At 43.2% G+C, this 26,982-nt stretch overlaps 1 protein-coding gene across 4 annotated transcripts in view; it reads left to right on the top strand.

Annotated features, from left to right (window-relative positions):
• Window positions 1-26,982, top strand: part of CCDC157 (coiled-coil domain containing 157) — a 140,413-nt gene that overhangs the window by 22,118 nt on the left and 91,313 nt on the right. For all 4 annotated transcript variants that reach the window (XM_069214624.1, XM_069214623.1, XM_069214625.1 and 1 more), the window contains 3 exons: window positions 9,512-10,199; window positions 13,214-13,291; window positions 16,893-17,083. In XM_069214624.1, coding sequence (XP_069070725.1) covers window positions 9,512-10,199; window positions 13,214-13,291; window positions 16,893-17,083 — 957 coding nt within the window. The remainder of the gene's footprint in view (window positions 1-9,511; window positions 10,200-13,213; window positions 13,292-16,892; window positions 17,084-26,982) is intronic.

Below are 26,982 nucleotides of genomic sequence, written 5' to 3' on the forward strand. Positions count from 1 at the left end.
GCCTATCTGTGTCCTTTTGTCAAAAAGACCCAAAGTTGAGCCACAGCCAATCAGGCGTCCACACCCTCTAGAACACTCCCAACAGAGGCTCTTTCCCTCAGATTTTCTAGTACAAGTGTGAAGTTAAGAGTTCATGTAGAAGGGGAGCCTCTGAGGGGAGGAGGGCGGGTCGCATGTGAATCTATGAAAGATACCAATACTGGAGAAACACAGTTACAGGTAAGTAACTCATTTTCTTCTCCAGTATTGGATCTTTCATAGATTCACATGCTTAAATTAGAGTAGCGAGCAGTAACATTGATTAAGTAGGCAAGTAGCTGTACCCTTATAAGCAGAACAAGCATAAGAATAAAAATAGTAATAAGAGTAACATTACCTCCAGTTAGTGTTCAATGGCAACGTAGCAATGTTCCTCTGAAAATAACAATCAGGCATAATAAGCGTAGATCCCCGCATTACAACAAGTATCTAGCTTGCTACGATAATCAACAACTACAATAATCATAAAAAATAGAAAAAATTTAACCTTGACTAGAATAAGGAACCATTGCTCACCTACCTTGTTTGCGGAGATGGGATGACCCAAGAGGCTCACTTTAACTAAATAAATGCCTCAACACTGCTTGCCCCACCGCTGTGTCCATGTTATTCGTCTCCTCAAGACAGTAGTGTTTCGTGAACGTATGTTGGCTGGACCATGTGGCCGCTCTACAAATATGCTGCAGGAGCACCCCTGCGAAGAGTGCAGCCGATGTGGCTACCGTCCTTGTCAAATGGGCTCTTACCCTGCTGTGGAGCGGTTTACCACCCTGAATATGACAGATTTGGATCGCCAGGCCAATCCACCTGGCTACGGTCTGTTTGGATACTGGAAGGCCCTTCCTTGCGTCTCCAAAGGCCACAAACAACTGGTCTGATTTGCGTATGCTCTGAGTCTTCTGCAGGTAAAACTTCAGACACCTTTTATTATCCAACTAATGTAATGCCCTTTCTGCCACTGTCTGCGGATTAGGAAAAAAGGTTTTCAAGATAACCGGTTCATTCAAATGGAAAGTTGAGGGCACCTTCGGAATATACTTAGGATTCGTTCTCAGAATTATGCTAGTAGCGGTGAACTGAAGAAAAGGCTTCTTGATGGTGAATGCCTGTATGTCACTTACTCTCTTAGCTGAAGTAAGAGCCAGCAATAACGCAGTTTTCCATGAAATTAACTTTAGTTCTGCTCTGTGGATCGGCTCAAAAGGGGGTTTCATGAGCTGCCCCAGGACCACATTTAGGGACCACAACGGTGGAGGCTTCTGCACCGGTGGAAAAGTATGAAACAGGCCTCTCAGGAATTGCTTCAGAATCCTGGTGGAATATAAGGAGACCATATTCTGAGACCTGCGGTATCTCAAAAATGCCGCCACATGCACCCGGATGGAGGAATATGAGAGTCCAGACTTTGCCAGGTACAACAAATACGGTAGTATCTGTTCTGGAAAAGAGGAGATAGGATGGATCCCTTCCGCTGCACACCACACACAAAAATGCTTCCATTTCAACCTATTGGTCCTATTGGTAGTATCCGCTCTAGCCCTGGCTAGAATCTCCCTACATTCCGAAGAGATGCTTACGGTGGCGGACTCATGGAACTCAGGAGCCGTGCCGATAAGTGGAGAGATGACGGGTCCGGATGTCTGACCTGGCCCCGGTGCATTGTCAACAGGGATGGCTTCCGTCTGAGTAGCACATGTGGCTGTTCCAAGAGCATCAGGAGTTCCGTGAACCACACCTGTCTGGGCCACCTGGGTGCTATCAATAGGAGGCGACAACCCTCCGCCTTCATCTTGCTGATGACTCTTGGTATCAGTGGGATCGGAGGAAAAGCGTAGGCATAGACCCCGGACCATCTCATCGAAAACGCATTCCCCCACGACCCTCTCTGGGGAAGCCGGCTTGCATAGTAAGGGCATTTCTTGTTCTCGAGTGTGGCAAACAGATCGATGTTTGCCCCATAACTGGAAGAGTTGGTCGAGGACCTCCTGATCCAGTTCCCACTCGTGGTAGGGGATAATTGTCCTGCTCAGGGTATCTGCCAGCACGTTGGTCTGTCCTGGCACATGCTCTGCCTTTAGAGAAATGTTGTGTGCTATGGCCCATTTCCTGATGTTCTGAGCCTGCTGCAAGAGCTGTAGAGACCTTGTGCCACCCTGCTTGTTTAGATAAAACATGCTCGTAGTATTGTCCGTCCTGATTAAGACATTCGAGCCCTGAAGCCTTGGTAAAAAAGCCTTTAGAGCGAAATCTATTGCCTTGAGCTCCAGCTGATTTATGTGGAGTTGACTGTCCTTTGGAGTCCAGGATCCGCTGATCTGAAGATCTTGGAGGTGGGCACCCCAACCTTCGAGGGAAGCATCCGTCGTCACTGTATAGCGGGGCACCTGATGAAGAAACGTGAGACCGCTGGACAAATTTGCCGGTGGCGCCCACCAAGCCATGGCGGTTCGTATTCCCGATATGCTCAGAATTTTGGCCTTGAAAGAGCCCTGTACCTGGCACCATTGAGCGTCCAAATGCTCTTGTAGGGGTCGCATATACAGTCTGCAGTCTGGAACCAGCGGAATGCATGACAAGATCATTCCCAGCAATGGCTTGTAGGTGCGAACCGAAACGCACTTTTTTGCAGAGAGCTTGCGGGCTAACACGTTCAGCTTTAGTTTCCTTTCTTGAGACGGGTACGCCCTGCTGCAGACAGTGTCTAGTACCACTCCTAAGAAATTCAATGTCTGTGTGGGGCTAAGACGTGACTTCAGGTAATTGATGGTAAGCCCTAGGTCGTCGAACAACTGGAGGCAGACAGAGATGTGACGCACCGCCTGAGCCTTTGAGGGTGCTTTGATGAGCCAGTCGTCGAGATAGGGAAACACCTGCATGCCCGACTGGCGGAGGTGAGCTGCCACTGGAGCCAGCATCTTTGTAAAAATTCTGGGGGCTGATTTCAAACCGAAAGGAAGGACCCAAAACTGTAGATGCACACCAGCCACCTTGAACCTGAGGAATTTTCGATGGTTGCAGTGTATTGCAACATGAAAATACGCACACTGGAGGTCTAGGGATGCCATATGATCTCCGGTACTCAGGAGGTGCCAGATGACCTGCAGTGTTACCATCCTGAACGATTGTTTCTTCAGAAACTTGTTGAGTGACCCTAAGTCCAGAATGGGGCGCCAGTCTCCTGAAGGTTTCTTTACTAGAAAGAAGCGTGAATAGAACCCCTGGTTCCTGTGAAGAGCAGGGACCAGCTCTATTGCGCCCTTGCGTAGCATCACCTGTACTTCCTTGAGGAGTTGGTTTAATCGTGGAGGTGGAGGGCCCGACGGAGGGACGTCTGGTGGTTTCTGTATGAACTCCAGAGTATGTCCTCTGGCCACTACATCCAACACCCACCTGTCTTATGTTATGGCTTTCCAACGAAGGAAGTGAGAAGTGATGCGACCCCCGATCTTCGAGCCCCTGGTAGCATAGGAAGCTGGTATGGCTAGCTGGTCATTGTTTTCTGCCGGTATCTCTTCCCCGTAGCGCTGGCCTTCCCTTTGCTGGGTGCCTATATGCAGCAGTAGGTGGCAATCGATAATGCTGCTGATGCTGGCTGTATTGCTGCCTGAGTCCTGTCGAAGAGGACTGATACTGAGGTCTGTACTGTTGGAAGCTACCTCGAAAGGAATAACTTCCTCTACACCTTGCCCCACGAAAGGGCTGCTTCCGGTACTGCAAGGTACCAAGCGATCTCGCCGTATCAGTATCCGTTTTGATGGACTGTAGCATGTCGTCCACATGCTTCCCAAACAGACTTTCCCCATCATATGCCATATCCAGAATACAGCTCTGGACCTCCGGACGGAAGGATGTAGACTTGAGCCACCCCTGCCTACGTAAGACCGCTGCTCCTGCTAGTTGTCGGAATCCTGTTAAGGAAATATCTATTGCGCAGTCAATGATCTCCACCGCGATCCGTTCATCCTCCTGCAGCACCTTCTTTGCTTCCACCTTGACATCCTCCGGCAAGAGATCTATATAAGCAGACATGTCCGCCCACATCTGGCGATCATACCTTCCTAGTATGGCCGAGGAGTTAGCCGCCTTTACCGTGATCACTGCCACTGAGGAAAATCTCTTACCAATATTGTCCAATCTCCTCCCGGCCTTGTCTGGAGGCGCCGCAATAGGTGCCAAAGGGTTTTTAGATCGACGCTGCGCCGCCTGAGATATTACTGAATCCGGCTTTGGTTGTGATACTAAGCAGGCTGGAGTGTTATCAGGGGCCTTGTACTTCTTTTCCAGCCTTGGCATTTGAGAAGGCACTGTCGCTGGATTTTTCATTGCCTTCAACCCCTCCTGCCATAGGAAATCCACTATTGGGATCGCTCTTACTGATCTCCTTGATGGCTCTTTGAAGTCATATAAGAAACAATCAGTTTCCTGAGAAATAATAGGCAAGTCGAATCTCTTGGCCGCCCTTTCCATTAAATTGTGAAAACACCCGATGTCCTCAGGGGGTGAATCAACCGGTCCTGCCGGCGGCGGTGACGGTGTGGGAATGAGGTAGTCATCCCACTCACTAGAAGCCGCCTCCATTATCTCCCCTCGTCATCCATCGAGATATTGTCATCCTGTGGTTGGGGAACCAATGGGACGCTTCTGTGTAGTGTTCCCGGGAAACTGGTCATAGGGGTTTGCATAGGTGTCCGCTGACTGTAAGGCCTGGATGGAGTTACCGGCGTCAACGGTGGAAAATGCCGATAGTAGTCCTTAAGCATACCCTGGAGATCCGTCACCAATGACCTAGGCATGGGGAAAGACGATTCTTGTTCCCCCGTTGGGTATGAAGAGTCACATTGGTATGTAGTTGAGGAATAATAGGGCTGCTCCTGCCCTTCCTCCTCCTCATCCAAGTCCTGGCATTTTACATGCAGCTGAGATGGACTACTGGCTGCACCAAACATTCCGTCATCCTGGGAATACATGTCCTCATCATCATCCAAGAGATGCTGCGGGGGGTATGGCAAGACATTGCTTGGATAAGTATGCCTTGGAAAAATTGGCAATGGTTTTTCTCCTGTGGTGATAAACGAAAGAGGGAGGAACCTTGCCGAATTGTGCTGCACTCCCAAATCCCCAGAGGAGGGCACCATGGCCGATGATTGAGCCGACGAAATTTCAATCATTGTCGTCGATGGTTCAGTTTTCGTCGTCGACAGTCCCCTCGTTGACGGTGGTGTCGTCGACGAGAGACTCTCCTGTCGTCGACGGGTCTCTCGCCGACAGGCCTCTCATCGACGGTTGTCTCGCCGACGGCGCAGGTGTGCTTGTCAACAGCACCTTCTTGATCCTCATGGACAGGTGCTTCGTTGACGGTAGTGTCGTTGTTGACGGATGGACTATCGATGCTTCCGCCGTCGACGATGTCTTCGTCAACTATGCCTTCTTGAACATTTTAGCAGTGATAATCGTCATCGATGAAAGCGGCCATGATGTTACTATCATCGGAGACACCGCCGTAGTAAACGTTGACGGGCATTACTTGGGAGCATCAGAGGAAGGTCTTACCGGATCCCTCGCCGGCGACAGGGACAGAGAGGCACTTCTTGTGGGTGCCTTTTTTCCCACATGTGTCGCAGGCTCTGAGCAAACCTTTTTGAAAAGTTTTACCTGGATCTCTGATCCGGAGGTAGCAGGCTCTTGGCGCCCCTGCTTCTCCACAGATGTATACTTTGACTTTTTGGCCACTTTCTTCGGTGGCTCCTCAGGTAGTCTTCCTTTCTCCCCAGGTCTCTTGAGGGAGTGAGATGATGTTTCACTCTCATCCGAAGATGGGTCTTCCATGGACTTCTGTCTCTGCAGCCACAACAGAAGCCTACCCTCATGGTCCTCGAGGATTTTCCGACTAAAGGTGTGACAGATTTTACAGTCTCTCACCTTGTGGTCAGGATGCAGGCATTATATACACTTTTTGTGGGGGTCATCAACATGAAGTCTCTTCTTCCCACAACTGCCACAATCCCTAAACAGACCCTTCTTAGTCTGCTGAGACATATTGACATTTGCAAAGGTGAAATTGTCTGAGAGAAAAAATCCTGTCAGAAAGGTAAACTGAGCAGTGCTCAGGGAGACTCCCTTCACACGACGTGCAGTAGAAAATCTGAGGGAAAGAGCCTCTGTTGGGAGTGTTCTAGAGGGTGTGGACGCCTGATTGGCTGTGGTTGAACTTTGGGTCTTTTTTTTACAAAAGACATGGATAGGCTATAAAAGAACCTAGGTGGGCTTTTGGGGCCTAGTGTGTAAAGTTTACTGCTATGTGTATTTAAGGTTACCGTGAGGCTCCCACCTCGACGACGGGGACGATTCAAGCATGTGAATCTATGAAAGTTCCAATACTGGAGAACTGTATAAAACACATCATTATTGTAGCTGACATTTCAAGAGTGCCTCACAATAATGTGAAAGGAACTCTTGCTGTTACATTTATTTAGCATCACAGCTACACTTTATGCTTTGGACCAAAAGTGAGAGCTCAGTGGGATGAATATGTACTTTACTTCTTTGCTCCATTCAGTGAAGAAAAATACCACTGCGGGCAACTGTTTGCATTTTCATTATCATTGTTCTCTGCAGCCTGTCTATACCCTGCCCTCTGCCCACTAATCATGCACCCCCCCCCACCTCAGTACTTCAGAGTGAGAAGATAAAACTCCAATTACAGGTGCTCTCAGAAGGAAGGCAGATGATAAAGTTCCGGACAATGGCTTGATTGCCAAGGCCCACATTCTAGTCCCATTAGTATGAATATTGACTTTCCTTAACCAGGTCTGTATCAACCAGCCTTCCCGTCTTAGAGACTCACATATTGTCCTCCTAAACTGATCCCACTGCCTCTTTTCTGTTTACTGTTTTAAACTTGTTGCTGACTGAGGGTTTGTGGGCACCAGCACGTGTTTATTTGCAAATTAAGCACTGGTTTTACCACACCCTGTCAAACATATGACAGTCGAGAGTGGTGTCGGCAAGCCTTGCAGGACATAGCAATCCGTCACCAGTCAATCTGCTTGCAGAGCCGTAACATCCAAATATGACGAGCTGAAAACTGTTGACTTGATGCTCTTCTCAGGTCTGTGGCTGAGGCAACTTGATGGGGCGACCACCAAGATCTAAATCAGTCTCTAAGTCATTTACACAGCATGGCCAAGTATCACTCATATACGCACTGATACCATGGATCTGTGTTGCAAAGCTGATTTGTTTATTAAAATGATTCTTAAACTAGGCATCTTATGTTGATGGCCTCAATAGTATTCTATGGAAAACATTTCACTTTAATCACGAACCAGACTAAAAACATGTGCAGTAAAGGCAGGTTGACACCTTTCATTGCTTATACAAATGTAATATTTTATTCAAACTAGTGGGACAAAGTGCTATTTCACAAACCGCAGTCTTCGAAAAAACAAACCATGAAAGTACTGGCATATTTTATTAGTGCCCTGTCAGAGCCAATTTTTTCAAGCTATTTTAATTAAAGATAGGGCAGTACAATGCACTATGTGACCATATTTTTTTCCAAAATATTCCTAGGGGACAAACCTAGTGAAACCCTGTTCAGGTATACATGTCCATACGCTGTAATGTTGCTGCTGGCATTGTACATACAGACAGAGAGGTGATAACAGTGTGGCAAGTAGGTAGCACCTGTGGGAGAAGTGGGCAGTGGTAGTGGGCAGTGCCTTTGGGGGAGGTGGGTGGGACCCTTCTAGGAGAACCTTTGGGCACATGCACTTATTTGTTTTTTATTTACTTAGGTTTCTGGATTCCACGAGACACAGAATTCTCACATGTTAATCTCTGTGACGGCACATGGGCTGGTCTTGAAAATGTTACTGGTGCAGTAGCATCTTTTGACTCCAAAGCTGCCTGTCATGCCCAATAAGGTTTTGGCGCCACCTCAGAGATTGTGACACATGACACACATTATATGCCAGTACAGAGGTTCCTTACTTTCCTGCTAATCTCGTATGATGTTTAAACACAAGATGTACCTTTCTCAAAGGTTACAAAATCTGGAAGCTATTGGGATTATCAAATAAAGACTTCTACATTTAACAAAGATATGCCCTTTAAAGTCATTTTCGAAGATAATATAGTCATTCTCAATACCAGTGTGCTAAAAGTAAGCAACAGATATTCAATATTTAGGTGTAAATATGTAAATTTGGACATCTGGATATACTTTCACAATCAATTAATGTTTGGACTCATGATTGTGAACTAGAGCTTAAAGATGCAGTCCCTCTAAATCCCTTCCTCTGAGCTCTTGCCGTGTTTAGGCCTCCTGGTAAAGCATGTGTCATAATAAACTTGCTGATCTTTTATAATGTGGAGGTAAAGAATACATTGGACAAGCTACATGTGTTGGACACAGTTATAACAATGAGTCTTTGAGGGGATTGACCATACAAGTGCTTAATCAGCTACTGCACTTCCCATACTTTCTTTTCTTCATAATAATGAATCAGTCTGCTCTTTGGTTCTTTATAGACATTGTTGAAATGATAGAAACGACTCCAGTTGTACTTGTTAAGTATAGTTAGAATATTGCCACAATGATTGTTTGGATCAATATAAATGGATCGATAAATTTTTTTTTAACAATGAATAAAAAAGTGAACAAAATGTAAAACAGCGTTTTCATATAACACTTTAAGTACACTTGAATTTAAAATAACAAAAGGAAATAGGTAGGTTGGAAATATTTTGAAGAAACAATTGCTTGTCAACAATGAGGGACTAACCTTCACATCCTCCTTTCTACTTTTGATGACTCCCCATACAGCACATTTCAGTAGGTCAACAGTAGAATCTGTCATTTATGATTCTTTTACCAATATTTGCTGAGCTTTCCCTCATTGTGCGTATGTTGTAATAGGCCTTCCAAACTCCATGTCTAGTCTTTTCTCCTTACTTTATCTCCCCCCTGGTGTGTATTCTTCTACCTCTCATGGCTCATTTGCCTTTTCCGTTGGATCTTAAAGTCATTCACATATTGATACTGGGTCTTGTATCTTTTCCATATCCGGTTCACTATTGGATGCCTGTGTTGTTTCCAGACACAGTCTCATCTGCCATCTGACCATTCTAGATTCCTTGTTCAATAATGTCTCCTTCTCCTACTCTGGCTGCCTCTTTTCCCCCTTCAGGTAATTTCAGAGTTACCTACATACCTAGCTTTTGTTTTTTTCTGCTTTACAGTGAAACATAATCACATTGGTAATACGTTATTTACATTTCATTAGTATTACAATACATTTTTACTGCTTTATTTTATCATTGTGATTGTATTTTGTTCACTATAAACAGATTCTAATCCATAATCTAGACAGTGTTCTGTGCTGTCTTATTACAGTTTCATAAGATAAATAGAACTGCTTCTTTGTTCAATATATAACATTTTGTTCTCGTACTCTTTTTTTGTTTTTAGAAACATTCAAGCAGAGAAAATACATCTTCACTTCAAGCAAAAGTCAAAGTAGTAACTCAACTGAATGAGAAAGAAAAACGGTCAACATCACAAATGTCTTCGGCGGAAGTTTGCACTGCCAGATCAAACTACTCTCAAGGCAGACGTCTCTCTGCTGCTGGCACACTTGAGTCACGACCAGTGTCCCTCTCTGTTGCAAAAGATACACGTACCATTGGTTCTCAGACATTTGAAGCATCCCTGGTGCCCTGTGATGCATGCGCTTCTGCTCAGGCCAGCCTGCATGAAGTCAATAACGTAATTATTAGTGTTTGCAATAGTCAAAACCTGCCATCCTCTTTATGCAAGTTCCAGGAAGTCATCCAAGACACTGTGGGGAACAAGCTACTGTCTGCTATGGAGATGAGATACTGGGCTAGTGAGCAGAGCAAAGATTTGTCCCGAATCAACAAGCACCTCTCAGAGCTCATGCAACAAGTCAGTCCTCTGAAAGAAAAGCTTGAAGAATCGCAGAAGGAAAAGGAGGAGCAAAGACAGCGTATTGAGGCATTCGACAGGATACTTCAGAGAGAGAAAGAAGAACAGCAATGGCAGGTCAAAGTATCCCAGCAGCGTATGGAGGAAAAAGAGAAAGAGAATCTAAAAAATGTCGCCAAACTTGAGAAGGATAAAGATAATTTGAAAAAAGGTCAGGTACCATTCCCAGGGGATGTTTGCATTCAAGTACTGACAGAGGTGAAACTTGGAATAGAACTATAGAAGGCTGAAAGCCCCATTGAATCAGAGAGGTGTCAGAGGGCCAATACCAGCTGGGGTAGACCTATTGCTTCAACATTCCAATGAGTTTCTTTCTGTTTCATATTCTGATGCTGAATGGTATAGATTTGTTAAAGACCCTATCCTGAGTAATAAGCCTGAGTCGACACAGACTACTGTTAACAGTTGGTATAACCTAAGGCAGAAGGGCTGTAATGCTATTAAAACATTGCACTAACTGAGAATAGAATGTTCTAAAATAAACAAGGAGAAACACCATTAACCAGTTTCACTTCAGGAGGAGAGGCATAGGTCAAGGCTTCTGTTATCACGGAGGATCTGGATTAAGTTTATCCTGCTGAGACTGAGCAGTTTGAGTAAAGTTAAGCTCAATAAGAGTCATCTGTTTACAATGATTGCTTCCACAATAGTTTCATTTATTGACAACTAAGTATCTAAAATATCAAGGAGAAACATTTATATTGGTTTAGGATTCAGATTTGTGAATGTTCTGTCTTTCAAAAGTCAATGTTTCTTGCATTGATGTATATGACATCAGGACCATAGTATAGCAAACATTTTCACAAGTGGGTGTCACATACACTACTGCTAAACTGTCATTATGTTATAAAAGCTCACCATATGGGGCTACAACTGTGCTAAAATGGAGAAAAGTTTATGTTTTCATAAGTTCTAACAAGTGTTAAAACAAGCCAAGAGTAAAGGGACTCGTGAACTGTATTACAGGAACAGGTAAACAACATCATAATAGCTTTCAGGTATACCTTGGTTCCATAATACTAAATGACAAATACAAAAAAAGTAATGGATAGAATGCTTGAATTAATCTCAGCTACTAGTAATCACTTTGGGCCGACCCTAGTCCATGATTCTTTTTGTGCCCATTGCCACCTCAGATTAAACTCAGTTATAAGCAAATTGGCCTTGAACTTGCTCCAGTTGAGCCTGAACTGCCTACCTATGTACTTTCTGAAGTGGAACACAAGCAACCCAAGGCCAGTTTAAACATATTTAGGCCTCATCAGTCAGGTGCAACATGGTTCCCATGCCACAGTGAGCACGGGAGCAACTTCTGGGAACCTGTAACAGATAAACTATCACAATGAATAAAACATAAAAGTGATGGTTGGAATGCTTGAATTAATCTCAACCACTGGTAAGTACTTGAGCCACATCCCAGCACATTGTTTTTTTGCCTTTCCTGCCACCTCATATTAGATCCAACCATATACAAATAAGCATTGCTCCTGCTCCAGTAGAAGCAGTCCAGCCTAAACTGTTAAGCCATGTCCTCTCTGAACCAGAACACAAGCAACTCAAGACCAGCTTTGGCCAATTTGGGCCTCTTTAGCCTGGTGCACCTTGGTTCCAGTGGCTCAGTGAGCACGGGACCCACGCCTGCGCATATCTGATGTACACAGGGTGTCACAATGAAGAATACAAAAAGTAATGGATGGAATACTTGAATTAATCTCACTGGTAATTACTCAGCCTGCATCTCAGTCTGTTGTTTTTCTGCTCACCATGCCCTCTTCAAAAGACATGGCATTTAACCCTGACTTGTGCAAATGAGCCTTGGTCCTGCTCCAGTAGAAACAGTCCAGCCTGAAATGCTAAACCAAATTGTCTCTGCACCAGAAGACAAGCAACCCAAAACAGGTTCCAGCCTATTTGGGTCTTTTCCGTCAGGTGCAGCTTGGTTTCAGTGGCACAGTGAGCACAGAACCCACTCCTATGCATACCCTTCACACAAAGTGTGTCACAATGAAGAATACAAAAAAGTGAAGGATGGAATTCTTAGATTAATCTTACCCACTAGGAATTGCTCAGGGACACATCAAAGGCATCGTTATCTCATGCAACCTCAGAATAGACCCACCCATGTGCAAATCAGACTTGGTCTTGCTCCAATAGAAACAGTTCACAACTGCCAAGCCAGGCCTCTCTGAACCAGAACCCAACCCTGGTTTCGGCTTATTTGGGCCTTTTCACTCGAGTTCAGCTTGTTTCTCCAAGTGATTGCCAATGACTGAGATAAATCAAGCATTCTTTCCATCAGCTTGTTGTATTTGCAGTAGATATGGCAAGATGTGGAACCCGAACTCAATGTGCATAGGACTGAAGCTGCACCTTACTGATGATATTTGCATTGGTTGAAACCTGTCTGGGATTGCATTGCTATAGAGAATGAGCCATTTAAAGGAGATGGGTTGCCCAGCATGCCTCCTAGCAAATGCATATACAGTACGTAGAACAGTGCTTGCCAGAATAGCTTGCCAGAAATGCCCCTGGGTTAAAAAATAAGTCCTTTAGTAATCACAAAACCAATTAAGACTTTAACTTGCAGGCGTTTTATAATTGTGAACTCCTACTTAGAGACAGAGTTGTGAGGCAAGAATAATAGCTCTTCTATTAAAGGTAACAACATTATAATTTATGTGGCCACAGGACTGAAATGAAATCAGGTCATAATAAATACTACTATTTTTGCTATCAAATTGGTAATTTATTTATGTTCAGTAAGTTGTGTAATTGTTGAGTATTGGGTTTTGTTGGAAATGTGAGAAAAAAACACATATGCTCACCTGAAGAAAATATTGTTTAGTGACGGTAGTCAAAACATATGTGTTCATTTTGTTCCAGAGTGGTTATTGGTGGATGAGAACAAGATCTATTTATGGGCAGTTGATAGGGATATTGGTTGCCGGTGGTCATGTGGAGAGCTGCATATGTTCAAATGAGAAATAGCAGCTGCTGCAGTACTGGAAGAAGATACCCATGTACCTGTTTGTTAAGAGAACCACATGTGCTTTTTAGAGAGTTTAGCATCAATTGAAATAAGAACTAGTCATTCTTAAATAATTGAAAACTGCCATGGCTCATTAAAACATTAATTACTAAAACATCCCCTCTGTGTTTATTTAGGAGCTGCTGTCCTTGAGGAGAGGGTCTCAATCCTAAAAGAAGAGCTGAAGTCACAGCACAGCACCATTCGGGACCTGGGTAAGCATCAGTACTCTTAGCTAGGAGTCAATAGCATGTCTTTTGAAGAAGGCATTCTGACTGGAAACACTGTCAGAGCTTTCTTTTGTAACAAGCTTTAATTCTTAGAATGTCAGAAATCCTGTCAAAAGAACTGGTTTCGGGCCTTTGGCACTTTTCAGTCTCAGCAGTACTCTATGTGAGAGATGATAAACTGCTTGTATGTGGAAAATATGCCAGTCACATTGCTTTAAGACTTGTGCAGGACTTTGGAGTTCCACAAATAATGTGGCAAAGAGTAAAGACTGTTTGAAGTCGAAGCCAGTAAGGAAGGATTTCTCAGAGCCTGGGCTGCTACCGGAATACTCCATTAGGTCAGCCCCAAAAATGGTTATGTAGTCAGGGGAGTCAACTTGTCACCAGAATAGCTGTGGAATCAAGCTTGTTGTCTCAGTAGTCTAGGAGTCATGCCTGTGATCAGTCAGAATGGTCAGGGCCTAAGGCTTATGACCCCATGGTCAGTGGGGTCTAACCGACATCCAGATATATCACTATAATAAGGACAGTCACAAGAATGGAATTTAATTCACAAATACTATTGGATTGTTCAGGAGGTCAGACTGTCAGGCCTGTGTACCAGCAAATATCAAAAGTCATCCCTGTGGCTTGAATGACTTTTCCTAGTAGTAGCAGATCTGTTGCCAGCACACACTGGTAGTCATGCTTGTAATCGGAATTGTTTGAAAGTCAGGGTTTGCTTATAAAGTGTCTCGGGGGCTGGGGCTGTCACCAGAATGGTCTGGTAGTCCATTCTATCAGTAACATAGTCTAGTGGTCAAACTAGCCAGAGTCAGAATAGTAATAAAAATAGTCTGAAAAGCAAGCCAGTGACCAACTTGCTCTGGAAATTGGTTCTGCCACCAGAATTTAATGGGAATTAGGCCTGTCATCCTAGTAACTATTTCAGATTCTGCAAAATTGTACCACAAAATCTCAGATTATTTCCCGGATAACCTTTCTTTATCTAATAAACATAAATGCATTCTTCTCGTCATTTCCATTTCACTTTATTTCCATCTTCTTAATGAAACTAGTTTCTTGGTCTAGTACTGATTCTATACCTAACTGTATAAATAACATTGTTTTGCTGCCCTTATCACAAGATGATCGTTACCTCCCTCAGAAGAGGGTGTTTACAGTTGTAACCTAAAAAAAAGACACATTTTAATGGATGCTATTTCTTCTGCCACTTCTTTATTTAAAAAAAAAAAAAAATATATATATATATATATATATATATATATATATATATATATATATATATATATATAGGAGCCACTGTAAATGTGTGTCCATTTTTGTCTTGTAGACAGTGGGAGACCAGGTCTAAGTTGAAATGTGTTACTGACGTTTTTCTCCCAATAAATAAACAGCAATCACCCTTCCATTATTGCATCACATTTATTTGATTCCCGTCTGCAACAGGTTTCTGTGCCCACTATGCATGTGTTTGAGAACCGGTCATGGTTGAGACGCAAATTGTAATTGTGACGTTATGGCCAGCTGTAACGTTTATATTGGTTGAGGATTCTGATTTGTGAATGTTCTGTCTGTCAAAAGTCACTATTAGCAAAGGTGCTGGCAAGCATCCCTCTGAGTGAAAGAAGATTTGGTCACTGTATTTGTGAGCATCAGGAACATCTTTGAATACAACATACACAGTGGGCTCTGGGCCTAGCAGAGAGTTGAGATCTTTCAAAAGCTATGATTCACTCAGAAAAGGGAGAAAAAGAAAACACCTCAATGCTCTATGCTGCCTGTTGATACTAAGCCTGAAAGCTTATTGGAAATGTTTTCTAAACAACTTCATAATTTTAAGCAGAGGCCCTCTAAGATACCAGGCTGCAATTAACCAGTAGCTCATTTACCACTCCTCTCCATATTATCAGAGATAAACATTGTCCAACTTTCCCAACACTATTTTCATAGTCGAGGGTAACCCAGATCGCCAATCAAGCTTCACTGATATTTGCAATACAATAACTATTCTGGCCTTTTAGCATAACTTATTGGCTACTGCAGCTTCATTTAGACCTGCAAGCTGGTTTGAACTTGTCTACATATGTGGTTCCACCTTAGTATAGCCAGACTTAGCAGACTACATGTTACTCTGTAAAATTTTCCAACAGTTATGAAATTCGTTCAGGGATGATGTGAGGGTCTGTGGAACCCCTGCCATCTTCCCTACTCTTGAGCAATATTTGTACTCTCTGCTGACAGTGTTGCACTGCTATGGATTGCCCTGTCAATCCTGCACTGACAAAATCTAACTATATCCTAGGATCACAGGAGCTTCTAGTCAATACATTATCCCACAAAACATTTTCCGTAGTATTGATTCTTGGATAGCCAATGAAGACATAACTGATGAGCCTTGATTATCATGTCACGCAAATCCAGTGTACTTCACATAATCATGATTAGTTGACCCCAGCATGTTTTGTGCTCATTCCATAGGAGTTGTTGTGGACTGTTTTGACCAAGCTTACTGTTCTTTATTCTCAATCAGACACTTATTGTAAGCAGCAATATTTAAAATACTAACCAGAAGACTAGCGCCTGATCCCAAATATGTAATCATGGTTCAGGGATGTGCACTGTGTTGGCCTCAACTTGAAGACAGTATAAATAAAACATTTGTTACCGTTGGTCATAGTGATCATGCAGGAGAAGCTTCAAATTTATATCTAGCATAGGCTTACTTAAAATCTAAAATCTGGTACTTTATATAACATCATACACAACACTTTGTGACCTACAGAGACAGATGCTTCAGTGTTCAGAGTTCTACGAAATTGAATTCCCATCCACTTTAAATGATTTTCCCTTCGGATATCTTTTTCGTTCCTGGCGTTGCCCAGTCACTAGCACCCCATGTGGCTGTCAATTTCAAGCTGAAGTTACTGCTTACTACAATGCCAACCCTCAACAGACTAGTTATTTGGCTTGCACATCATGTAAATGCCCCCAAATAGTCACTCAGTGCGAGGATTCTTACCAGAAAGGTCTGGCAATCAGGACAACTGGAAGAACAGGAAGAAAACCTCTTCATGATTTGGTAATGTCTTTTAAATAAACATATTTTATTTGAAACCTGGCCATGTTTTAGGAATCCATTTCACCCTGTTTGATAGAAGTCACTCTTGCCTGAGAACAGGCAGTATTATCAGAGACTAACAAAGCTTAGTTAAAATTATAGGATCTTTCAGGGAAACCTATATGTGACATTATTAGATCTTGATACATCAGCCATCCCCTATTGATTTTTTTTTTCCTATCATCAGACGTCTTAGACCATTATATTGCTTCAGAAGATGTATTCATAAATACAATTGTGGCTTTTCAGTTGGCATGGAAACAACTACACTTGGTTGACCTGGTGCTGCTCATCTGCCATACGATTTTATAATCTTAATCATTCTGTACTGTTTCCTTCTGGTGCCAGTCCTTATTTTGTACCACTGACACCTAGTTTTGATGCTGAGGGACCATCCACTCTACAGATGGTTGTCTGCTTCTGGAATTTTCAGGATGAGTAACATAATTTGGTTAACTTTTGTAGAGCTGACTAAGGAGAAACTTTTGGTGGAAATGAAGACCAAGCTGGTGGATAAGAGTGAAGTTACTGCACTAGAGGAGCAAGTGAGACTCCTCACAAACCAGCTGCATATTACAAGCAAAGAACTACGCAGTGTAAACACCGAGCTGGAGAAGGAGAGAGCCCGTGGGGAGAGTCTGCTCAGGCATGAGGAGGTAAGAACTATGGCTGTGCTACATAGCCATTACATGTGCAGAGTAGGTAGGCAATGTCACAATTACAAAACACACAGAATGCATAGGCATACTGAGGAAGTACCTATAGGCAGGCACTGTGAGCCATAACTGTCAAAATACCAAGGCATCTGCTAGGCATGTCTTGAGAAAGAGAAAATAAGGGGGAACATTCTCAGGCATTTAGTAGTTTTTTAAACGTATGTTATTGATTTTATTTTCACATAGCCATAACCTGAATATTAGTTGTGTACCAGTCTCAACAAAGGTATAATCTCTTACTTTTGACAATGTTGGTTACAGCTGGGTTGCTTTTTTGAATCCATTCACATTATTATGAGCTATCCTTCCGCCTTATGAAGAACACTCAAGACATAGGGCCACATGTACAAAGGTATCTTGTGGTTTTAAAGCCTGCAATTCACAAAATCACAGGGTTTGTGACCACAAATTACAAGACCCTTTTTACGAGTTAAAAAAGTCTTTCCAGCTTATAAGAGGGCTTTTGCAACCCTATCCAAATGCCCTGTCTGCCATCCTGAGAGGAATGTATCATTAGTTGATTACATACTGATTCCTCAAAGGGGTTTGTGTCTTATTCGCAAAGGGACCTCGAGAGTGGATGAGAAGGATCAAGGGGTCACTGCTTGCTCTCCTTGATGTCCCAAGAGGAAAAAGAAATTAAAGCAGCACTGCCCCCTTTAATGGACATGGGCTGCTTTAAAATAAACATATTTCACGCTTGGGAATCTAAATGAAGGTACAAAGGTCTGCAGTTTCCTTCAAGCCTCCATCCTTAGATTTGCAGCCCATCACAGAGGGTCACACACTGCGACCCACCTAAATAATATGCTTTGGAGAGGTCAATTTGCAATCCCCTCTGAATGTATAATTTGTTATGCAATCTATGACTACATAGGTAGCATCACAAATAGAATCCAAACCATCAGTGTGAAAATTTCACATCCCTAGTTTGCAAATGTGAATAGTACATCAGGCTCATAAGCCCATCTCCACCTTTCCCAGCTCCATCCTCCACCCCCTTTCCCAAGAATCCCCAGTGACTACATGGTCACCTAGAGTCAGTTATTGTTTGTGTGTGGTCCAGTTTCCTAAGCAATTAGTACTGAAGGATGGTGAAGACCTAAATAATTCATAGCTCAGGAAATACATAAGATTGCATGTGCGACCATGAGTAGCCAAGAGCAGGTTGTGTGGCAGTGTTGCTACCTTCATGTGCATAATTTGAGAGGAGAACCCAGAAAATCTTGTCCAGATTTGATGAAAGGACAGACTCTGTCATGTGACTGATGCCCAAAGAGAGCTCTTATACAAACAGATGACTCAGGCATGAGGGTAAGAGCTGAGCCCATGACAAAACATGGCATCTAGTTTGTGAAACTGTACTGACTTCAAGTGTTATATGTTGTGTAATCATTTTTTGTATAGCACCACGGTGCTTGCAGTAGTCCAGGAATGACTTCTCAAACATCAGGACTGCACATTCACTTGTTCATGTTGCATCTGAGTTACCATACTAGGGGTACTTGCCCACACTTCATTTAAGTTATTTTTTTTCTATGCTGTTTAATATAATACAGCCTCAGACTAACTTTTCTTTGGGCTTTATGATGCAATTGGCTTTATTAATGTGACGCTGGATAGCGGTATATTGTACTAAGCTATCTTATTTGGCTGTGTTCTTTTTTATTTTTATTATTGTTATTAAGCTTAAAACAATATAGAGCATAAGTGCACAACTGTATCACAGTTGTCATACTATCTTTACTTTCATACACAATGAAACTTCAGTCTTAACAGAATTGCAGGGCATTGATTTACATATGCCAGAGCACTAGGGCAGATCAATTGGAAATTAATTGTGATCCAGTCTCATGAGGACTTAGAAAATAGGCCCTAATTAAGATACAAACATCTTTAGGTTTTGCTTTCACTAGCAACAGTTCATTATATAACAATGCATCCCTTGACTAACTATATGTAGATGGTGACTCCTGAATCCAGTTGAGCACTGTTCACCAGTAGTAGCAAGGCCATACCCACCAACTGTTGCGTAAATTGATTTTTTGGCTCATCTCTACAAGGTTTATTTTCACACCCATGGGTGACATGAGTGAACTTTTTCCAGTTCACCAGCGCTTAATGTGTAAGACTGGTTATTGTAGCCCCACAGAACCCCACCAAATATATAAATGAGGTGGCGTCAATGCTTTTGGGTTACTAACATGGAGCAGTGGTAATCCAAACGATCATTTATTAATGATTTATAGACTCATGGACCCTAGAAACGGAATATGTATTTAAACATATTTATTTTAAAATAGGTGTTTTCAAAATTCTGGGAGCTAATGCACATAACACTGGTAACATCACAGAAGATAATAAAAAGCAGCTAAGCTTTCCAATGACAGTGAAAACAGGGAGAAATCGTAACATCACAATTTATAGCCCTTAAACCCCCACTGCACTATCTCTAAGCACTATGATAGTTCTAGCAGATGAATAAGTAATAAGCCTGAGTTTTGGAGGTGGTGCACATACCTGAACAGTAGGGTTTGTTATCTGTAAAATAGCTTGTCGGCTATTTCAAGCACAAGCACAAGGCCAAGAGCTAGGAGATCATGGCACCAGTTTGTGAAGGCAGAATGGAATGCTTCGCAGAGCCTTAGGAGTCTTGCTGGAGGCTTCTTCGGACAAAATTGAATCTGGGGCCTTGCTCATTTGGATCTGTGACCTGGGTCTGCGACCTGGGTGGCCTCCTTCCCAAGTGGTCAAGTGGTCGTCCTGATATATTGTATCTTATATAAGATAGAATTTGCAATGTCACCTAAGGAATGTTTTGACATAGTCTAGTCTAGCCTAGTCTACTGGATTTGTATAGCCCATAGCTACCAAGCAGGCTTCCCAGCTCTGGTAACATACTGTCCGGATCCGAAATTTCTACGCCAAGAGCTAAGACTAGAATAGATAGGTTTTCGATTTCTTCCTGAAGTTACTCAACAGTATTGGGAGGGCGTTCCAAAGATTAGGGGCCAAAAAGGCGAAAGCACCAGCGCCTTCCATTACTTTTTTGATCCTAGGGACTTGAAGCAAATGAAGTCTAGACTAGACTAGATGAGTTGACATTTTCAAAGTTCCTGGAAAGACAGGCACAGACAAGATTTGCATCAAAGACAGACATGTTGATGATTCTGCATAATTTGACAAAAAATGGCAGACTGCATGGTCTAAGATGACGACCTCTATTACCCAGGATGGATTCGGGGACAAAAGTTAACAAGCTGGACAGGCTAATTGGATGGAGACTATAGCTAAAATGCAACCTGTCCTGTATATGTTTAAATACCTAAAACTAATGGAAAGAAGCCTAAAAGCAAGTGATTAACATGATAAAATTATGGAGGGAAACAGTCATAAGACGTAAAACATTCCTGGAATAATCTCTAAACTAAATAGTTACTAAATTATCACTGAATGTGTTTTTGATTGATCTTGCTTATCAGAGATATTCATTATACATTTACAGAATAAAAGCACATGCCAGAAACAGACATCTGATGAGACAGCAATTCATCACTTGTTACATGTTCAACAACATATGTCTACAAGCTGAAATGAAAAAGAGATATCTGCTGGAAGACATGATCCTTAAAACACAATCTCCTAATCAGTCTCAAAATACATTCTAGGATGCCTACAAGGTATGACACGCCGTCTCATCTACATTTTGTCACATAGCTTTGAATGAGAAATCAACACTTATTTTTATTATAAAAAAGCATGTAGTCTAAATACTGCAGTGGATGGTAAACAGCCCTTCCACGCAACTTCTACCATGCAGATCCTTTACATGCATGCCTTTACCTTGTGCTAGAAAAACAGACATTTGAGGCGAGCCTATCTAGAGTGTTGCTGGAGTTGTATGTTCTCTATAGTAGAGCTGCTCTCCACCCAAACTTGGGAACTACCCAGAGTTCTCTCTTTTGTTATATATGTATATATGTTTATTGGAAAAAACAAATGTTACAGGGACATTATAGTTAGGCTCACATTTTAAACGTACATAACCACAGAAATTCACCTGTTAGAGTTATCTCAAGTAACTATAACACGTGCCCCTGCAATGCACAGTTTTTTCGTAAAACATTTTACTGCAAATATTACATTAATAGTATCAGTGATGTTATCAAAGATGTCATGAGTGCTGTAATTTGTTGGGTAATTCGCAGTGCATGACGAGGGCGCAAGTTATAGTTAACTCAGGGCTCAATTTATAGTTACTTGAGATAACTCTAACTATAATATGTGCATTTCTTTAGTTTTGTACATTTAAAATGTGACCCTAACTATAACGTCCCTGTAACCTTTTTTTCAGTGAATTTCTATGCTTTTTAAAATTCTATTTCCTAACTATAATGTCCCTGTAACCTTTGTTTTTTTTTGTGTGAATTTCCATGTTTTTCTAACGTATGGTAATTTTAATTACTGTACGTTAATTCAACCATCGCCCGGCACGGCTTTTAACCATGCGCAGCGGTGGTTGGCCCCAGGGCCTGACCTGGCCTGCGGGCAGGCCTTGTGATGGTCCAGCCCTGAGGCCAGCCTCCTGTAAGCAACCAACCGTGCCTGGCCTGTTTAACAGCTCCCTCTGTCAGAAGCGGACTTTGTTTGCTTTTGCTTGGTAGGAGCTGTCAGCTCCCACCAAGCGAAAGCAAACAGCTATGCCCTGGGGTGGGCACCCTGGGACATAGCAGGAGCCAGCCCTGGGGGGGTGGTGGTCCCCAGGGCCATCATTGGCGGTGCTGCGTGGCCCCCATTCAATGCTACAGAGCCCTGGAGAGGTGGAGGTCCCCGGAGCTGTGTGGGGGGGGGGGGACTGACTTCGCGTGCCCTCTTCACATCATATTTTTGTAAAGCCCCAGGAAGGTGGTGGTCCCTGGGGCTGTGGGGGGATGCACAGCCCCCACACATGATATTTCTATAAAGCCCCAGGGAGGTGGCGGTTCCGGAGGCTGCGGCAATTAGCAATGCCCCTGGGACTTGGCCCACCCGGGGGCTTCAGAATAAGAACATTTTTGCCGGATCTGCTGCAAATCGCAGCAACATTTAAAAACAAAATACTTTTTAGATCGGAAGGGGGGCTCTGGAACCACAGCACCAGAGCTAAGGGGTCAGGGTCTACCCTGGCCCCTTTTGTTTTGTTTTACTTTTTTAAGATGGCTCCTAACACTTCCTGGTTTGAAGTGTTGGCAGCCAATCAGAGCTGTGCATTTCCCTGCACTAGCTCGTCATTACACCAAATAAGTGAAAGCACAATCTGTGTACCAAAAGCTATATTTCTGCCAAATTTCTTATAATTCCATCCAATGGTCTGGACTGTAGTCGTGTGTAAAGGTCCTATGGAAATTAACATGGAAAACACAACTTTTTTTACGCTTTCCTCCTTGTTCTTGGCCCCCGCTTGATAGATGACCCCAAAACGTTCCGTGCGCAACAAAAAGCACCAGCGCACTTTTTTGGGGAAAAGTTTGTGAAGATTCATCAAACGGTGCCAAAGATCTAGGCAAGTCAAAAAGCACTTTTTCTGTGGAAACATGGTCCTAACTATAGCTACCACTTGGAAATGTATATATATTCAATAAAAATAAACAAAAGTTAAAGCTTAGTTATAGTTATGAGAGCTTATTTTCTCTATGCAAACCAAGTTTAAACTACACAAACATTAAAAATTCTAAGGTTATAGTTAGACCTTCCATTCCCAGTTTTTCCACCACCTTCAAATAAATAGCAGACCTTGTTACACACACTTTTGAGCTCGCTAACCAGATAACGGTACTTATTACTACTTTAACAAAGTGGTAATAGTAGTGAAATTTATTTATATATTTTTAAATAAGTTCACAGCCATGTACTGCTGTACTTTCACAACATTTTTTGAAATTCCGCAAAAGTACTGCAGTGACAGATATCACAAAGTTTAAATGCCTTATAACTTAAAAAATACTTACCCGACTTAACTGTAGGACCCAAAAAGCATCATCTCTGCTCCATAATGTATAATCCAGACAAACTTCATGTCAATCCATTCTTGCACTATGTCAAATAAAATAGTCTATAGAAAAAGCATTGGTAGAAAAACACATTTTGGAACCCCCTTTCATCTTTGCACCCTCTTAAAGATTCACCAGAAACATTTACATCATCTCAAAATGTCAAAAATGCTATAAGTCTGGAATGTTTTGTTGTGATTCATCAAACAGGTAGAAAGTTATTAGGGAGGTAATATTGAAGCAATTCCTATCTTTGGGAATACTAGCTACAAATACAGAGTGGCAATCAAATTTAATGTGATTTCTTTCTTTTTATCTATTGTATTTGTTATGTATTTGTTGTTGGTTGACATAGTCATGTGGCCATAAATGTGTGTTTTAGTTGTTCATTTAGTACTTCTGAAACTTTACATATGCAGTCTAGTTTATTTTTTGGATTGCCTTGCTACTTTTAGTGGGCTTGTGCTTTATATGAAGCCCACAGTGAATGAAAGCCAATCGATTTTTATTTTTTGTCCTAATGTCCAATTATCATGTCCTTCATGTAGTAGCTTGTGTAGCTCACTGCTGGGTCACTTTTCCATTTTGTTGTACAGAAGTATATGAGGACAAAGGTTTTTGTTTGGCTTGTTAGGCACTTTTTTATCTTGAGGCAATGATGTTATTGTTATAAAAATTGAGAGTATTGTTTTTTTCCAAGTGGCCAATTATTATGTCCTCCAAATAGTAGTTTGTGTGGCTCACCGCTAGGGCAATGTTTAATGTAGGGTGCATAAGAAAGATGGTCTTTGTTTGGCTTTTTAGGCCTCTTTTACTTTGCGAGCCAGAGAGCATGCAAAGAAAACATATGTAAATTAAGATGGGTTTCATTTGTTATATATGTGTGTAAAGAAATGGCTCCCTGTTGCAGTTACCCCTCACTTTTTGCCTGATACTGATGCTGACTTGACTGAGAAGTGTGCTGGGACCCTGCTAACCAGGCCCCAGCACCAGTGTTCTTTCACCTAAAATGTACCATTGTTTCCACAATTGGCACAACCCTGGCACCCAGGTAAGTCCCTTGTAACTGGTACCCCTGGTACCAAGGGCCCTGATGCCAGGGAAGGTCTCTAAGGGCTGCAGCATGTCTTATGCCACCCTTGGGACCCCTCACTCAGCACAGACACACTGCTTGCCAGCTTGTGTGTGCTTGTGGGGAGAAAATGACTAAGTCGACATGGCACTCCCCTCAGGGTGCCATGCCAACCTCACACTGCCTATGGTATAGGTAAGTCACCCCTCTAACAGGCCTTACAGCCCTAAGGCAGGGTGCACTATACCACATGTGAGGGCATAGGTGCATGAGCACTATGCCCCTACAGTGTCTAAGCAAAACCTTAGACATTGTAAGTGCAGGGTAGCCATAAGAGTATATGGTCTGGGAGTCTGTCAAAAACGAACTCCACAGCTCCATAATGGCTACACTGAATACTGGGAAGTTTAGTATCAAACTTCTCAGAATAATAAACCCACACTGATGCCAGTGTTGGATTTATTAATAAAATGCACACAGAGGGCATCTTAGAGATGCCCCTGTATTTAACCCAATTGTTTAGTGCAGGACTGACTGGTCTGTGCCAGCCTGCTGCTGAGAGACGAGTTTCTGACCCCGTGTGGTGAGGGCCTTTGTGCTCTCTGAGGACAGAAACAAAAGACTGCTCTGGGTGGAGGTGCTTCACACCTCCCCCCTGCAGGAACTGTAACACCTAGCAGTGAGCCTCAAAGGCTCAGGCTTCGTGTTACAATGCCCCAGGGCACTCCAGCTAGTGGAGATGCCCGCCCCCTGGACACAGCCCCCACTTTTGGCAGCAAGTCCAGGAGAGATAATGAGAAAAACAAGGAGGAGTCACTGGCCAGTCAGGACAGCCCCTAAGGTGTCCTGAGCTGAGGTGACTCTGACTTTTAGAAATCCTCCATCTTGTAGATGGAGGATTCCCCCAATAGGAATAGGGATGTGCCCCCCTCCCCTCAGGGAGGAGGCACAAAGAGGGTGTTGCCACCCTCAAGGACAGTAGCCATTGGCTACTGCCCTCCCAGACCTAAACACACCCCTAAATTCAGTATTTAGGGGCTCCCCAGAACCTAGGAAACTAGATTCCTGCAACCTAAGAAGAAGAGGACTGCTAAGCTGAAAAACCCTGCAGAGAAGACGGAGACACCAACTGCTTTGGCCCCAGCTCTACCGGCCTGTCTCCCCACTTCTAAAGACACTGCTCCAGCGACGCTCTCCCCAGGGACCAGCGACCTCTGAATCCTCAGAGGACTGCCCTGCTCTAGAAGGACCAAGAAACTCCAGAGGACAGCGGCTCTGTTCACCCAAGACTGCAACTTTGTTTCAAAGGAGCAACTTTAAAACAACTGCGTTTCCCGCCCGAAGCGTGAGACTTGCTACTCTGCACCCGACGCCCCCGGCTCAACTTGTGGAGAAACAACACCTCAGGGAGGACTCCCCGGCGACTGTGAGACCGTGAGTAGCCAGAGTTGCCCTCCCTGAGCCCCCACAGCGACGCCTGCAGAGGGAATCCCGAGGCTCCCCCTGACCGCGACTGCCTGCTTCCCAGATCCCGACGCCTGGTAAAGACTCTGCACCCGCAGCCCCCAGGACCTGAAGGATCGGAACTCCAGTGCAGGAGTGACCCCCAGGAGGCCCTCTCCCTTGCCCAGGTGGTGGCTACCCCGAGGATCCCCCCCTCCTTGCCTGCCTGCATCGCTGAAGAGACCCCTTGGTCTCCCATTGCTTTCTATTGAAAACACGACGCGTGTTTGCACACTGCACCCGGCCTCCCCCGTGCTGCTGAGGGTGTACTTTCTGTGCTGAATTGTGTCCCCCCCCGGTGCCCTACAAAACCCCCCTGGTCTGCCCTCCGAAGACGCGGGTACTTACCTGCTGGCAGACTGGAACCGGGGCACCCCCTTCTCCATTGAAGCCTATGCGTTTTGGGCACCACTTTGACCTCTGCACCTGACCGGCCCTGAGCTGCTGGTGTGGTAACTTTGGGGTTGCTCTGAACCCCCAACGGTGGGCTACCTTGGACCCGAACTTGAACCCCGTAGGTGGTTTACTTACCTGCAAAAACTAACTAACTCTTACTCCCCCCAGGAACTGTTGAAAATTGCACTGTCTAGTTTTAAAATAGCTATATGTGATTTATATGAAAACTGTGTATGCTATTTTGATTATTCAAAGTTCCTAAAGTACCTACCTGCAATACCTTTCATTTAAAGTATTACATGTAAAATTTGAACCTGTGGTTCTTAAAATAAACTAAGAAAAGATATTTTTCTATACAAAAACCTATTGGCCTGGAATTGTCTTTGAGTGTGTGTTCCTCATTTATTGCTTGTGTATGTACAACAAATGCTTAACACTACTCCTTTGATAAGCCTACTGCTCGACCACACTACCACAAAATAGAGCATTAGTATTATCTCTTTTTGCCACTATCTTACCTCTAAGGGGAACCCTTGGACTCTGTGCATACTATTCCTTACTTTGAAATAGTGCATTCAGAGCCAACTTCCTACAATGTGTTTATAGGTTTCCGTTAGGATGTGACCATGAATGGGCCTTTCAGTTGTTCATGTAGTAAACCTGAAAATTTACATATGTAATGTAGTTTATATTTTGGGCTTCCTTGCGACGTTTAGTAGGAGTGGGCTATATATAAAGGCCAACGTGAATAAAAGCCAATCATTGTTATTGTTATAGAAATTGAGATTATTATGTTTGTCCTAGTAGCCAATTAGCAAGCCCTCCAAAGAGTAGTTTGT

This window comes from Pleurodeles waltl, chromosome 11 (assembly GCF_031143425.1).
Source record: "Pleurodeles waltl isolate 20211129_DDA chromosome 11, aPleWal1.hap1.20221129, whole genome shotgun sequence".
In the NCBI taxonomy this organism is placed as follows: Eukaryota; Metazoa; Chordata; class Amphibia; order Caudata; family Salamandridae; genus Pleurodeles; species Pleurodeles waltl.